Source organism: Globicephala melas, chromosome 2 (assembly GCF_963455315.2).
Source record: "Globicephala melas chromosome 2, mGloMel1.2, whole genome shotgun sequence".
Classification (NCBI taxonomy): domain Eukaryota; kingdom Metazoa; phylum Chordata; class Mammalia; order Artiodactyla; family Delphinidae; genus Globicephala; species Globicephala melas.
The window spans coordinates 103,785,491-103,802,748 of record NC_083315.2 but is presented as its reverse complement, the minus strand read 5'-3'; the positions used below and the strand labels follow the sequence as shown (position 1 = coordinate 103,802,748).

General features: G+C 47.1%; 1 protein-coding gene across 1 annotated transcript in view; it reads right to left on the bottom strand.

Annotated features, from left to right (window-relative positions):
• Window positions 1–17,258, bottom strand: part of LOC115852059 (dehydrogenase/reductase SDR family member 2, mitochondrial) — a 157,659-nt gene that overhangs the window by 84,766 nt on the left and 55,635 nt on the right. The window contains 1 exon segment of the mRNA XM_030854480.1: window positions 15,804–15,858. Within this exon segment, the coding sequence (XP_030710340.1) occupies window positions 15,804–15,858 (55 nt within the window).

Here is a 17,258-nt window from a genome sequence, read left to right as displayed (position 1 = left end):
AAGAGAGATCTATTTCCAGCCTTAATATTCACATTCACCATTACACTAAATGAACCAGAGTTCGTGGAAATGCTCAAAAGTTCACCAAAGGCCTAGTGAACATTATCCAATGATGTTTTAATAATTTATATCAAGATTAACCCTCTCTGGTCAGTGTTACCCAGTTGTAGGTTTTATGTATGTCTGCCTCTTGATCCCACAATAGTATTAAGTTAGCATACAAGTTTGCAGAAATATTAATAGCCAAGAATATACATCTTCTGTCCATAGAATCACAAAAAAGGTCTATGATAGATCAGTGAGAGTGAAAAATAGTCTTTTATTGGGCTTGGTTCAGCTCTCTGTAAGATGAAAGAAAATATAGCAATGGAAAATATCTTATATTCCTACTGTTTATTGTTTCATCGTACCATTTATTGAATATTGGTGTTTTTATTATTGAAACTTTATACTATGCTTAATCAATTTTGTTTCCGACTCTATTATCTGATATTAATTTTTATTAATTTTAATTTCTTTTTTCTGTTTTAATTTGTTTTTACTGTTTTTAAATGACCTACCTTGGACCAACTTTCTAACTTTAACGTTTTGGAGTATTAATCTTGCTTATTGATTTAGGCAGAAACTGGCTTTTAACGGTAGGTTTAGATGATTTATATTAAATCTGGTATTTGATACATTTGGTTTTCATTCTTTCAATGTTTAGGATCTGTCTCTTTGCTTATATGAACTATATTACCCCCTTTATTTTTGAAAAAGTTTTGGAAGACAAAAAAAGCCCTATTTTAAAGACATACATGAATATCGTAAACCATTCTGTAAGCATTCTAATGATCTCTTTCCCAAATCAAAAGCCTGTTCCACTCCCCTTCATGGAAGAAAAAGGCTACTATTCTTTTTGTCTGTGCTTCTTGTTCCCTACGCTAATTTCCCATTCATAATTAAATATGATATTTCTCACTGTTTTCTCTTTCATGTTTCTTTTATGCTTTCTGTGTCTTACTTTTCTTCAAATAATTAAGCTGGTGTCATAAATAACCCTTCCAGAGTTATCCTTACTTCTTTAACAATAGCTGCTATCAATAATTATCACGGGTTCATTTTTTAGCCATTAGCCATTCAAAATTTCTACCACTAATTTTAGCCTTGCATAGTGTACATTGTGGCTTTGAGCACTTTTCAAACGAGGCCCCTGGCTGCCACATTTCTTTTGAAATTGGGCCGATCTGAGAATGTCTCTCTGTTGCCTCCCTATACAAGTGGCTTGATGTGGCCCATTATTCTAGAGTTGCAGCTTATCCCTTCCATAGAAGATGTCATCACCATGTCATTAGGCATTTCTCCTTGCAGTGGAAAAAGCCAAAGCTAGTCTGATATTTCGCTCTTTGAAAATGACCTACTTTTTCTACTTGGAAACTTGCAGAATTCTCTTTTTTTCCCTTATAGTTTTAATTTTTTATGAAACTATGTCATGGTGTTGCTTTTGTTATTGATTTTGCCTGGAGCTTTGGACGTACTTGCTGTAATTTTTTTTCAAATATAATGTTTTCTCTGAGTATTGATTTTATCCTTTTGTGTTTTTTTTCACCTTTGGAAAACCCTTTTATTTGGAAATCAGATCTCCAAATTTAACAACTTCTCTTGAATTATTTCCTTACTTTTTTCACTCCTTCTCAATTCTGAATATTGTAATTATGGATAAGGAGGGGGTGAACAGTTGCTGTTTTTTTTTAATGTAAAGAAACCACGAACAATGACAATTGTCAAAAAAGGAGGCCTTGTTTTAATGAAGAACAGTTGACACCTGTTTGGCTGAATCAGGGATGACATGGCAGCTGGACCATTTTGTCCATTTTCAAACAGAGCCAAGGATTTATGGGTTCCTCCTTTGGTGAAGGTGGTAGCAACTGCAGCTAAACACAGAGCAGGTGGAATCTGTCACAGATCTCACTTCTCTACAGACTGAGGAATTTTTTCATATAATCTGCAGAATAAGTCAGAAGCAATTAAAAGACAACAGCGGTAAGTTCTTGATATGAGGAGCCCCCGCCCCCGCCAAAGAGGGCTCCGGAAGTTCAGCTCAGAGTGTGAAGTCAAGTGCACAAAGAACACCGCAAACGGCGTGAGTTACAACATGGCTCACAACAGCAGCTGGGGAAAGGGAGAGGGAGATTCTTCTGGTTGTTTGAGGACCAGGGATCCCCTGGGGCAGATATTGTGACTTAAGATATCCATCCACAGGCAGCAGGATCTCTACCTGTCTGGGGTTTAGCGTGAGCCCTGACCTAGATCCTGGACCAGTGATTGTTTGGAGTCTAGGCCTGGGAACCAACAGAGGCCCTGGCTGACAGGTTGTGCCAGCCTGAAAGGAAGGAGGGTGGTGGGAGGGCTGGACCCATGTTCATGTGGACTGACAGGGATAGAGATGTGGGAAGTAAAAGGGAGTGGTCAAGGCTGGGCCGAGGAGGATGAGTTCGGACTGAGATCACTAATGCTGTACTTGCCTCGGTGGCAACTGATATAGAAACAAGGGCTGGGGGGCTTCCCTGGTGGCGCAGTGGTTGAGAGTCCGCCTGCCGATACAGGGGACACGGGTTCGTGCCCCGGTCCGGGAAGATCCCACATGCCGCGGAGCGGCTGGGCCCGTGAGCCATGGCCGCTGAGCCTGCGCGTCCGGAGCCTGTGCTCCGCAACGGGAGAGGCCACAACAGGGAGAGGCCCGCGCACCGCAAAAAAAAAAAAAAAAAAAAAGAAAAGAAAAAGAAACAAGGGTTGGGCTAAGACTGTAGATGGCATGTCAGTGGCCCTGGCCATTAGGAGCTGAGTAATAGAAGTCTTTGGGAGCACAGAGGCCATTTTTATGAATCTGGAGGGACCTATTTTCCTTATTTTATCTCTCTACCAGAGTTGTTTGACAAATGCCTTTAGTAATTACAGGTCTTTTCTATGTCTAGGCTTCAGATCTGGCCCTTCCTCTATGATCAGACAGGAGGTTATGAAACCAGGAACTATATTTGTTGTAGTGATCTTCTTGAGGACGTTGGCAATGACATATCTCTTTCCATTTGTTAGAGTTATCTGATAAATTCTTTCAAAGAAAAGTATGACTTCAGAGGGGGTACCAGCCCCTAATGGTCCTATTTACCTTGCATTTACGGATGCTCCTAACACATACGTTTGTTCATTCTTTGCAAATCCCAAATCCACTAAGCTCCCCTTTCTTATCGAAGATCCTCTCATTTGAAGCCCAGAAAAAGTAGAAACAATTTGAGCCCAATTAATTATATAGCATTGGATTTCCAGTTCCCACGACTTTCCACTGGACATGATGTTAGATGGTATTGCTGCATTTCCACCCCTTCAAAGCATTTTGAACATAAATAACTACAGTTATTTCCATCGAGGAAAACAGCTTGCTAAATTCATCTCCATGTACTTAGAATTCTAAGTTCCTCACTTGCCAGTAAGTTATTAAAATTCACTCATTTTTAAATAGACTTCCACCTTCCTAAGAGGCTTCTATATATCCTGTCATTACTTTTCTGCTGCTTTCCACAACGGGTAGATAACTGATTTGATGGGAGAAATTAATTTGACATTTTATCCTTAATCAGAACGTTAAATATCCTCCTAACCATAGTCTCAGTCATTTGTGTCTTGTCATCATACAACGATTGCACTTTCTTCTCTAGATCCATAGTTAAAGTTTGAAATTGAAGGTACACGAGAGATGAGGACCTCATTTTAGAAACTCATTTGCTATATCGATCTAGGAAAGATGGGCTTGCTCCCTCCTGTCCAGAGACTCAGAGACCCTTGGGTGTCACCAAGGGAACTGCGCTAGAGACAGGAAAAGTGCAGGATGATTTTATTTTAAAAAACAAACAAAAGCAAAACCTCTGCTTTTCTGGGATATCGCTGGCATTTATGGAAACACGCCCCCACTTCTGAAGAATTCTGCTGTGGGACTTGAAGATAATCTTCGAAGGTGACCATGTCATATAAGTCTGAGTTTCGAGCACGCAACAGCTAAAATTACCTGAAGGAACAAAGGTCTTCTGGGGAGTGGGAGAGGGTGAGGGAAACTGGAAGGTGGGGCAGGGCTGGGTCAGGAGCAGACCAAGCCCACAAGCCTCAGTTTGCTCCTGTTTTCAGTTATCAGCCACCATTATCTATCTTCACCAGCGGTGAATGGAAGAGGCAGTGCAGCAGAGGTGCGCCCGGGGCGAACCAAGTGCCGCCCCAAAGTGCAAGTCAGAATTCAGTGAGTGTCCTGGGGGATAGTCTGAGACTAGACTGCTCTTTAATAGAAGTTGTCCCCCTTTCCGCATCTGCCCCCATGGCCCCTTGTCAAGCTCAAAACTTGTCCTCAGGTTCTGATTGACTTGAAAGTGGTTTTGCAAATACATCTCTGTTTCTTTCTGTGGACAGGAGCTTAGAATTACTTAGCCCAGTCTCTCATTTGATAGATTAAAAGAATTAAGCACAAAGAAGTTCAATGACTCGCCCAAGGTCACTTCTTGTTGAGTTTAGAGCCACCATCTTTGTATTATGAAAACCATCTCCAACATTTCCTAGATTATACACGTATTTTTTAAACTTGTGTTGAACTTGGACATAGAATGTCTTATGCCTGCCTGGCACCTTTTGAAGACAGTTTTAATATTTGAAGAATTTTGACTAACGATTCCCCATCCATAATCTCTCTAGCCAAAAAGGACTCTTCCCACCTTCTCTGCAGTAAGACACAGGCACTGGTGCCACCAATCAGAGGGCCTCACCTAAGACTGATTCAGAAGGAAATGAAATAAGTTCCTCATTCTGCTGCAACTGTGGCTTCAGAGCCAGCTGGCTTTCGGAGGCTGTGGTGGTCTCAAGGTTGGGTTCCTGACAGAGGCACAGCACTGATGTGGCATCGGTGGCAACTGCAGTGATGTCAAGTCCCTGGTATTCAGGTCAGAGCAACCTGGAACATTTGGGTTCCGTGGTGACAACAGTCAAGCCAGTGTTGTGTTTTGGTGTGGGCAACGTACCTGGAGCTTTAGTCTCTAGCCCGGTTCTCCAGCCTTCCAAGGTTCTAGGAGCTCCCTAATAACCTTTTAATAAAGTCATTTTTTGCTTAAGCTGACTCCATGGGTCCCAGTATTTGTAAATGTTATTGGCAAGGTGAACGAGCAGGATGAAATCAGAAAAACACCTTTGTTGTTCCCTCACCCCATTCCCTATTCCAATGCCCTGCCCTGCCTCTGGATGAAATTCCTCTTAGATGATAAAAGCCCTCTGTTCCCCTTCGGTCACAAGAATAGTCTCATGTTAGTGATTATTGGTCCAGTCCAATATGGTAATAACAATTCTGGAATCTCTTCTTAGTGAAAGCTTCTTCCCTCTCCAGCTTGGGTGTTGGCTTTATCCTGGAAGCATTTATCAGAGGAGGGAGCGTGGTCCTCTTCTCTCTCTTTCCCCCTCCAGGGCTTCTCCTTTCCCTCTTACAAGGCTGCCTCTACTCCCCCAGAATTAAAATGAGCAGGAGGGAGGAGAGACAGAGGTGGGAGAGCACTCACAGGGCCAGCGCAGACGCACCTGGTCTTGGTTTCCTCTGGCCACGGCACATGTTTAAAGAGATCGTGTATTCAAAAGGTCTAGTACAGCATACGACAGATGCTTAATAAATATTTACATTTATTTTCATTAGGTGTACATTTGATGTTTCCACTCTATTAGACAGTAAAAGAAGAGGGACTATGCCTAGTCTTTGTACTATTGTCACCTATTTTATTGTGATGTATCCTGTTAAGCTCCATCATTACTGGGATACTGATAAAGTCATCAAGGTTTAAGCCTCTTAAAAGACTACACTCTGGGGGTTTCCCTGGTGGCGCAGTGGTTGAGAGTCCGCCTGCCGATACAGGGGACGCTGGTTCGTGCCCCAGTCCGGGAGGATCCCACATGCCGTGGAGTGGCTGGGCCCATGAGCCATGGCCGCCGAGCCTGCGCGTCCAGAGCCTGTGCTCCGCAAAGGGAGAGGCCACGGCAGTGAGAGACCCGCGTATGGCAAAAAAAAAAAAAAGATTACACTCTGGTTATTTGTGCACATGTGGTGATCCTACTGCAAACACAAGCTTTCTAAGCCGGGGGCATATTGTGGGAGACAGATGGCTTTCCACCAAAGACCCTGATTCCCCTTCAGTAGAGCTATGACTAGAAGGTTGCTTCCCAGCCAGCTCCAACATTTCCTAGACTCCCTTGTGTTTAGATGGGGCCATGTGACTGAGTTCTGGCTAATGGAATGTGGATAGAAGTGTTGTTTGACATTTCCAGGCCTGGCCCATAAAACCTTTGCACGCTCTCTCTGCCCTCTTAGCTTCCCAGATGTTGGTGTTAGGGTTAGCTTGGAAATCATGTGTTGACGATGGCAGAGCCTCCATCAGCCTCAATTCTGTGGAGCAGAACTCTCTGCTTCCAACTGGACTTTACATAAAAAAGAAATAAACTTCTACTATGTTAAGTCAAGGGTCAGCAACTTTTTCTATAAAGGGCCAGATAGTAAATATTTAGGCTTTGAAAGCTGTATGGTCTCTATTGCAACTACTCAACTCTGCCATCTTGGTGTGAAAGCAGCCATAGGTGACACGTAAATGAATGACACAACTATATCCCAATAAAACTTCTTTTTTTTTTTTTTTTTTTACAAAAACAGATAGCAATCTGGTAACTGTGGGTGGTAGTTTCTGACCCCTGGATTAAGCCACTACAATTTTGGATTTTATCTGTTAGAGCAGAATACTACACTAATCAATTCACTTTTCTTATTCAATCTTGTGTCAGCATTACTCAGGGTGATGCAAGGCACAGAGTAGATACTCAGTGATGAGTGAATGGAGAGACTCGAAGCACAGAGTCCGGAGTTTCAACAACTGTCTGGGACAGAAGATCATGCCTCAGGCCTGAACATGGCCAGGAACTTAGTCTGAGTTCCTTGCATAAAGCTGGGAGACACAAAATGTTGGATAAGAAAGCTCCCTCTACTGTCCCTCCGTTGTCTTCAAGACTGTGTCCAGTTCTCCCACCTTGGCATTGAGGGATTTCTGACTCTGGCTTCTGCTCTTATCTCCATCTTCTTTTCCCACTGCTCCTTCTTCTTTGTGTCTGAGCCCCAGGAATACCAAACCAAGTTCCCTAAATGTTTGGCAATTTTACACATGCCGTTTCCCCTGTCAGGAATGTCATTCTCCTTCTTGTTTCCCTAGCTTAACTCCTCCATCTCCTCTTATCCCACCTAGACTGGGAGGTGAGAGTCGTTGATGTGCTTATCGTCCATATGGCCACAAATCCAGCTCATCCTTCAGTTACAGCACTTATCATGTTCTGACGTGTCGATATACCTGTCTACGTACCTGGTTGGGTGCATCCTGAGGTCAGGGACCACTTTGTTTTCCATACCCCCAAACCCTATGGCATACTTGGCACTTACTTGGTTCTCCGTAGAATCTGGTGAAAGAGTCAGTGAATTAATATGAATCCCAGCCTTAACGAGTACAGCAATAACTACATATGTTGAAGAGTTGTTTTACTCTTGGCATTTACAGATATTTGATTCAAAAACACTACCAACTAAAAATGATATATCACGGATAACATAATAACTTACATTGGATTTACATTTCCAGTAGCTGGTAAAGAATGTCCATTCCTTTTGCCTCTGCAACAAAACCACCCTTGGTTGCACCTGAGCCCAGAGCAACTGAGGTGCTCAAGATTGCCCAGCACAGAACAAAAAGGCTAAAGTCTTATTAAACAGTTTGGGCTCTGCTGATGGCGCATGGATCCTCTAAAAAAATACACAACTCTGTGACCCAGATTTTCCAGAAAAGTCCCACTTTCAAGTGTTTGTTCCATTTTTCCCACAAATAAGCATACATTTTTCAAGCCATATGTCTCTATTTTGTTTAAGAAAACATGACTGCTGTTAAATAGCCAACTCCAGCCCTGAAAGGTACATTAAGTTCATGATAAACAGCCTTATATTTAACCCAGCATCTCACCTAAAGACGTTTTTTGAATTTACGCCTATTGAAAAAATTTAGAAATGTCACAGTACCTAAATTTTTTAAAAGTCTCCATCTGACTATATATAAAACTTGGCTACAATTTTTAACATTGTGCTAGTAAAGCTGAGCGAAATGTATTCCTTAAATTTGGAGCTTTTGAACCGGCTTTGCCTTTTGGCCAATTTGGCATCCATTGGGCTAGTCTTTTGCCTCTGACTCAAAATCATAATGGAAACTTTGACCTCACGTCTAGCAAGAAGGATAGGAGCAGGCCTTAAAACTGAGGTATCCCCACCCCAAATGCAACCACAGTGTTTCCAGTGCTTACCTGGTGGGAGCCCCAGGGCAGCCTGACTTGTCACCAGGGGAAAGGAAGACCTGGAATATTCTGGGGGGGGGGTAGGGGGGAAGAGATGGTGGCTCTTGTTCGTTTGACTGACTGCTGCTTGCGCCCAGGACGAGCCAAAAGCAGAAGAGAAGGAAGCAAAAATAGCCTCTGATAAGGACCTAGATCCAGAGGGGAAAACACTCAGGAACAGAACTGAGGTTTGGAGACGGTCCTACCCACCCCTCTTCCTTTCACACACACCCTCGCTTCCTCTTCCCAGGGCCATCCAGCCTGTGAACCCCCTCCCTGCTTGTCTGGGCACTCCTGGTCCAGCACTTGTCATCCTCAATGCCAGACACATGCTTGGCAGGGTAGGTGAAAGATGGGCAGGTGGAGTAGCCTTGGAGCTCAACTCAGGAGGCCTTCACCACTCACCTCCATAATCCCTTTTACGAGGAGCAGGTGGGTCCTAAGGAGAATGGGTCCTTATCTGAACAGATTGCAGGATGGATGAAGGGACAGATATTTAGTTGAACTACAGGAAGTTGCCAGTTATCTAGACAGATAAATAGATAATTTAGGTATAATAGATGGTGGATAACAATATGTACACCTAGGTAGATATAAAAGCAGATAGTGATAGAGATGGCAAGTTAGGAATATACAGATCAATTTAACTGTACATCAGTTATTTGAGGCACATATGTGCTTCTTTCTAGAAGGAAAGGATGGTCTGAGGGATATCAAGGACAAAAGAACAAGATGTGCAGACATCTATGGGAGCAGTGTCAGCCCTGGTAACAGCCAACCCATGCCACAAACCCTATTCCTAACCTGCTCCCACCTCGACAATTACAGTAAAATCCCCAGCAGAGCAGAACTGTCAGAAATTGAACTCTACGAAATGGTACACACCACTTAGGTACAAATGAGATATTTTGTTTTAAGATAATCCATAAGTACATCTTAGGGTTTTGTAAAATAGCTCATAAACTATGATTTATACACTGACTGGAGCTAATCTGCCCCCATGGACTCACAGTTATTATTTATCACTTTCTCCCAAACTGAAATATAAGTATTCCGGACCATTAGTTATTGATCACAGTCCTCTCTTACACCAAAGGGGACAGATGGAATCACAGTCAGGGTCACCTTCATACTGTTAATGCTAAGTTAGAGAACAAGGCTTTCCATTACCTCATCTTTAAATGGAAGGTAACTGGCAGAGTAGAGCAGACCTGATGTGCCCAGCAAGTTTCAGGTCAAACGTCTTCAACCCAGAACAGAGACATGGCAAGCCTTGCTCACTAGAGACTAGAAAGGTCACTTGAGCCCACCTAAGTGTAGGTGGCCCAAGGGGAAGAGACAGGGGACACTGCCTTGCCTTTGTAAGCCCCCATCGGTAATGTGGACCAATCAGTTTATCTACTCCTCAGCCTATAGGGAAAAGTGAATAAGGCAGCAGAGCGAAGGGTGTGTGTTTCCCCACCGACACTTTTGAAAGGGCTGAGTTCTACAAAGTGTCCTCTTTTATGAGCAGAAGCAACAATGTGTAGAGAAAGGTCCTTCCTGCAAAAGTCTGTGAAGCCAATGGAGCTCCTTGGGAGCTGATGGGAAGATAGTGATTTGTAACTCTTGTTATGACCCTTCTTCTACATATACACATATAGATAGCTTGGAAATACCAATCCATATTTTGGAGGCCCTACTGAAGGGATTCCAATATTGTAAATTCCCTTGTTCCCCCAATGGGTGTGAGGTTTTCCACTTCTCAGGTCCAGGCATGGCTCCTTACCATGGTGGCCAAATGCTTCCTGGCTGGGGCTGTGGGATACTGATTGCCCCTTCATGAGCCTTGGGATACCCACCAGGGGAGAGCTGGGGAAACTACTTTGCCCGGTTGGAGCCCCAGATGGACGACTAAGGCCCCAAAATGTCAGGCCAAGAGAGCCTCCCCAGTTCTGTGGGTAGCACACTTTAAACTCTCTTGAGAAATGTCACGAGTGTGTCCCGGAAGCCTGTCTGGAAGGTGGCACTTATGGACACTAACTTGTTTCCAGAATCAGAAAGGAGATCCATGGCAGAAATCTCCCCCCACCCCCCAATCCCCAGATATCTAAGGAAAATTTCCTTGACGCAGGACTCAAATGACAGAATAGGTGATCGGGCAGGCCGTGAAACCCATAGGCGGGACCCTGTAGACTTAGTGCAGAAATGAAGAATTTCTGAGACAGAAAAGAAAAAAAAAGAAAAAATAAAATAGCAACAGACTTAGAGGCTTACTTCTGTGACTGTGGAAGAACCCTTGAAGACCCTGCTGAGTATCTGAGTATGTGGAGAGCAGCAGCGATCTGCATGTTAAATTCCTAAACACCCCAAAAGGCAGGAAAAGAAAACTTCAGCACGCACACTGATGATGAGAAAACCCCCGCAGAGGGCACAGGAGCAAGGAACTATTACAGCAAGGAGTGAAATAATATAATGGCTCCAGGATAATCAGAGATATGAGTTTTGTTTGTTGGATGATTTTGTTTTGTCTTTAAACCTCTGAGAGGTTGAAGCTGCAGATAAGAGAGAAGAAATTTCAAGGAATGAGGTGCCTAGAGGGGTGGGAGTGAATGAGATCCCAAGTGGGTAAGGAAGGAGTTCCCTGGAGAGAGAAGACACACGCACCTCCTTCACTGATGTGTGGGCTTTCGGAGAGGAATAGAAGCAATGCAATTAAGTTTTAGACCAGAGTGGGGAAAGGTGATGAGTACCATCTTGTTGAAACCATGCAACTCAGATTGGGACTTGAACCCACGGTCTTTTAATTGATATCACATTCCTGGTTTCAGGACTTTTTTTTTTTTAAACATCTTTATTGGAGTATAATTACTTTACAATGTTGTGTTAGTTTCTGCTGTATAACAAAGTGAATCAGTTATACGCATACGTATATCCCCTTATCCCCTCCCTCTTGTGCCTCTCAGGACTTAATAAAGCTCAGGTTCTTGATATCTCGTTGCAAAAAGAAGTCAGTGAGAGACAAAGTGATAGGTAAGAAGCAGGTTTATTTAGAGAGAAACACACTCCACAGACAAGAGTGAGGGCCATCTCAGAAGGTGAGAGGCCCCAAATATGGCATGGTTAGTTTTTATGGGCTGCATAATTTCATAGGCTAGTGAGTGGGAGGATTATTCCAACTATTTTGGGGAAGGGGCAGAGATTTCCAGGAATTGGGCCACTCCCCACTTTTTTTAAAAATTAATTTATTAATTTATTTATTTTTGGCTGCGTTGGGTCTTCGTTGCTGCAGGCAGGCTTTCTCTAGTTGTGGCAAGTGGGGGCTACTCTTCTTTGCAGTGTGCGGGCTTCTCATTGTGGTGGTTTCTCTTGTTGTGGAGCAGGGGCTCTAGACGCGCGGTAGTTGTGGCTCGCAGGCTTAGTTGCTCCATGGCATGTGGGATCTTCCCAGACCGGGGATCGAACCCATGTCCCCTGCACTGGCAGGCGGATTCTTAACCACTGTGCCACCAGGGAAGTCCCCCACTTTTTGATCTTTGATGGTCAGCCTTGGAACTGTCATGGTGCTGGTGGGTGTGTCATTTAGCATATGCTAATGTAGTACAATGAGCATATAATGGGGCTCAAGGTCCACTGGAAGTCAAATCTTCCACCATCTTGGACCTAGCTGGTTCTAACTAGTTTTTGTCATGACCTAGAGCTACGTCATTCTCTTAAAGGTTGTGCCCTGCCCCCTTCCCTCCTGTTTCATTACTGCCATTGTTCTCTCTGTGAAGTGCACAGCAAGGTCCTTGCTCAGAGTGAATAAAAGTGAAGCTGTAAGGAAAGAGTGGTGGCAGTTTTCAAAAGCCATTGGGGAAAACTGGGGGCCTGGGCCAGCCATGGAGGCGTGTGAGGGAAGGTTCACGGCTCGGTGTTGATGAAGGTGGTGGAGCTGGTGGTGTGAATTCTGAGGAGGATGTGGGTGAGGACTGGAGTGTAACAGCCACTTGACTGGAAGGGCACCCCCTGTGTGGGGTGAAGCTGGGGGTCTGTCTGAGCCACCTCCCCTTGAGGGACCCAGATTTCTCCAGCTTCCTTTGCTCCCTGATAGGAACGTGTTTATGAGAGAGGCCATAACCTTGCGGTGGTGACAAGGCTCAGAGTGGCACATGTTGAGGGGAGCTGGAACCACCGAGACCACTAGGACCCAGAAGCTAGAGGGTCAGGAAACAGAGGGAGCCTCACAGAAAAATAGAGGGGGGCAGGGGTGGGGGCTATTAATCCAATCCGTTATTTAATAGCTGAGAAAAATGAAGACCAGAGAAGGTAAGACAGTGGCAGAGGAGGACTCTTAGCATATCATCCATTCCTCATCCAGGTTATTTCCATGGCTCCCAGGCAGGGAGGTGGGGAGGGAGACATCTAAGAGGAGGTGAATCTCCTCTTGGAGCCACTAACCATGTGAGGGATAGGCTCTTGGGTGTGCTCCTGGGAGACTGGGCAAGACATTTAATTACCACCTCCCTAACTCCCCAGGCAAAGACTTTTTTCCGGCATCTCAGGATGAAACAGGAGGGAAAGGGGTAGTGGTGAGGAGATGGACCACTGATGCAGGGATAGCATTTGCAGGCAAAGCAGCTGCTCATACTTGCCATCTTCACAAGGAAGCTGAGGTTAAGAGTTTCAAAACAAGTTCATTGCCAGTAAAAAAGAAAAAAAATCAAGACTTCAGCTCAGCAACCGCTCAGCAGCAACTCTGTCTCCCCACCTCCATACCCTACACTAGATTTGTCTTAGATTTCACCTACAACACCTCCTAGAGGCCTGGCCTTCATTCTCCTAGCCAATCACCATATGGTTCCCAGGGCGAAATGCAATATCCAAACCCAGAGCAACAGCCTCCGGTCCTGGTGGTGGATGTCAGAGCCTCAAGGAAAAGCCAGCCATCACAACGTTCTCCCCAGTGATGTAGCTGGCGTCTGGAGAGCACAGGAAGGACAGAGTCCCCACGGTCCTCTGGCTGCCCTGCCCTGCATGGAAGGGGAACAGAACTGCAGTCTCAATGCCTGTGCTAATGAACTCTGACCTCTGTCTCCCTGCTGACCTGGCTGGAGGGCCCAGCATACCTCCATCCCTGTTTCCCACCTCCCAGGCTCCTCCTGTCCTCCAGCTCCCGGCTCCCAGGCTGTGCAACCCCAGACTCGTTGAGAGGAATTTCTGATAAGCCAGGATGCAATCAGAGTCCTGTCTCCTCTGGGGACCCCACCTGCCTCTGTGATCCACAGAGATTTTTAAAAGAGTTTTGCACAGCCAGATTATATTCAACCTGAAAAAATTCAGAGAGTCAGTGCTCGATAGGATTGTGAAAGGCAAAAGCCTGGCTACTCTTGCCAGATGTGTGCCTTTTGGCGAAGATGACCCTGCTTAGGGCCCGGGGCTGGGGATTCCACTGGATCTTCTCACAGAAGCCAGAGCCCTGATTCTGCTACAGAGGAGTGAGAGGCTGCTGTTCTCAGAGCCCCGAGCGGCTTGCCCAGCCAGGGAAAGCACAGGGTGGTTGGCATGGGAACTGCAGGCAGCTGCTGAATCCTCACCACTCGGCTGAAGTCAGTCTTGACAAGTCCTGGAGACACACCATGCGCTCGGATGCCCTTATGCGGCCAGCTCCACAGCCAAGGACTTGGTAAGTCCCAGTGGGGCAGTTTGCTGGTGGTACTGGTCCAGCATCTAAGAAGGAAAAAGAAACAGTAAAAGTACACTGCCAGTGAGGGGAGGAGCTCTTGCTGAACCTCCAGCGCTGTGGTGGATAAACCTGCTCTCCCTTAGACCCAACTCAGACGCGCCTCCCACTCCACCCCTGGGAATTACCAAGGAACAAAATTGAAGCAGGAGCAGGATGAAGCCCGGGCTTAAAGAAAGGTCAGGAAGGCAGAAGCTATGTTGGTCTGTGCTCGACCCAGAGAGAAAAGCTTAGGTGCGAGGTCAGGGAATGGGACTGAAGAGACCCAAGGCCAGACCCCTGCTGTACCATGACTTGGTCGACCTTGGGCAAGTCACTTAAGATCTCTAGGTCTCAATTTCCTCATCTGCTATGTGGTTTATAAGCGCTGCCTGTCGATAGTCACAGGAATGCCATGTCTCTACTGCCCCCTGGTGTGAGTTTTTAAAAGAACTCTCCTTTGAGCCCATACAGTCCCTCTGGTGCCAGACTTGGTGAATGCATGTTCAAGATACCCCTTTCCTTCAGGAGAATAGAGTACCTCTCCAGGGTGCGTGGCTTGGCGAGCAGAGCATAGACTGGATTTCAGCTCCCACTTGTCCCTGTCCCTGGACCTGGTGCCTTTGCACAGTGAACAACCTGTACAACCGTCCACGGCAGCCCTGGGGGTGTGGGGTTTGAATGAGATAAAGGCAATGAGTGTGATTTTAAGTGTGGACCAGAGAGATGTTCAGTGTTTGTGCACTTGGATATTTTTATTACACAGGATCAATATTCACTTCCCCAACACCCTGGCATCCATTCCACTGCCCCCTTCCAAAGCTCCCCACTCACTGTGTGGAGGTACATAGACAGCAGCAGTGGCAATGAGCACCGCAGAGCCTCCCCTGTGAGGAAACAGGTGTGATGAGGTAAAAGGTGAGCACAAATGTGAAGCAGATGCTCCCAGAAAATGGGCTTCTGACGAGGAGACAGAGCTGAGCTGTAATGGGAGAAGAAGGGAAATTGGGGGTGGGGCCAGGGTCTCTGGGGAGAAGTAAAATCTTGTGGGCCTGAGAGGGTGCTGACACAGCCTCCCCTGCTGGGAAAGCCCAGGACTCCCTGGAACCAGTCACAGGGGCAGGGCCAATCAGTAGCTGGGTCTCTGGAGAACAGAGCTGGGAGCCTGGAGGCAGCCGTCAGGGTGAGGTCGGTGCAGCCCAGGGGACAGCCACTCCCATAGGAGAGAAATGCGTTTAGAGTCAGCTGAGTTTCAAATCTAGAACTGTTTCTGATTCAGACAAGAAGAGGTGAAAAGCAAAGGGGGAAAAACTTGGCTACCAGAGGCATGCAGGGGAGGGACTGAAGGGGCTTCCTCTGGCCTCTTTGGAGGGGTTTGGCTCTCTGGGTTACACTACCAGGCCCTGGGCCTGGCATCTGGCCTGCCATTCTCAGGGGACACAGCCTGTCAGGGGTGATTGGGGCTCTTCTGTGGGTTTGGAATTTGCCGACCACATTCCTTCCAGACAGTCCCTTTCGCTGTGTTGGCCACATCCCCGGGGACAAAGCAGCCTGCAGACGTGGTTCAGGAGGCGACGGGGACAGACCCTGGCAACCAGATCACACTCCTTCTACCTCCTCTCCTTGGGATATTCCACTGAGGGCTCCTTCCCCAAGTGTCCCCTTGGTGTAGAGGACAGCAAGGCCGAGTCCCCCCAACTCCACGGGCCCTCCCTGCCCTCCCCCCTTTTCTCCACGAGGGGCAGCAGCCGGCTCAGCAGCACAGCCGGGACCTCACGTTCACGACCAGGATCTGCAATCAGAACAGGGTGGGGAGGCAGCCACCTCCGCTCCCTGGAGTCCCATGGGGAGGAGCTGGGGGTGTGGGTGCTCTTCTCCCAGAGTGCGGAGGAGGGTCTGAGGGACCTGCTCGCCCACCAGGAGCACTTGGCTCACGAGCCCTTCACTGTCATTCACGCCAGACTCTCCTCATGGCATGTCACCCTCCAGAGAACCAGGTCAGTGAAAATAGTTATCAGGAAAGGACATTGGGAAAGCTGGGGTGTTAGTGCCTGCTTTAATGAGGAGAGGGGAGAATTTGCACAAGGTAAACAACGGTGCTGTTTTTAGGGGCAGATGCGGAAATCTGACTTTCCTAGAAGAGCCTGAGGCTGGGCAAGGGAGGGAGGGAGAGGAACTTGGCTGGGAGAGCCAGGGAATGTGAGAACCAAAGAGAGAAAGTGGGGCAGGGTCTGCAAGGAGAGGAAGGAAGGGGTGGTCAGCGGAGGGAGACTCGACAAGGAGGCAAGAGGGAACGGCTCTGCCTGATCGCAGGACCCACCTCTGCGCACATTGCGGGAGAGGTCAGGATGGTGCCCTCAGAACAGCAGGGGCAGGGAGTCTGCAGAGGCAGCAGGAGTCCCTGCTGTGCTTAGTGTGTTCCGTCTGGGATGCCGGGCAAGGGTCCCTTTTCTCAGCCGTGTCTGAGGACAGGTGAGGTGTCCCTGGGACAGCCAGACTGGAGGGATCAGAATGGGTGCCAGTGAGTCGAGACTACAACAACCTCAGGTTTCTGAGCCAGGAGAGAGGATCTGGCCCTGAGCGGGTGTGTCCCGTCACACCTTGCGCTTGGAGGAAGGCTGAAGTAGAGAAGGTCTGCAGCATCATTGGCCACCGGGGCAGATTGACCCAGGTGTGCTCTACCCATTGGGACCGGGGGCTGCAGTTCCAAGGAACAGGGGGCAGCTGGGAACACGTGCAGGTGTGTGAGTAGACTTGGGAGACGGAGAGAACCTCACAGCTCCATGCTCCCCGGGCCTCACCTTGTCCCCCACCAGCTTACCGGCCCCCAGGGTGCTCCCCACCAGGGGGTTGACTGCAGCACTCACACCAGGAATTTGATGCCCCCAGGACTCTAGGGCCTGGGGGGAGACAGAGGCAGCACAGAGGGTGAGGAAGAGACGAAACTGTGGATCAGAAACCTCCTCCCTTTAAGTCCCATGCACCTGGTGTCTCTTCTCTGGAAAACATAGCTGGCTGATTCCCACTGTCCTTTAAGGCTCTTCAAAAACAACCTTTTCCCTGTGAGCCCCCAAGAAGAGTACCCACTCCCACAATGACCACGATGGGGTCCCCAGCCTGGCATCTCCCCTGCTCCGGTCCACAGACCAGCCCCTGTCATGGGCATTGTCCC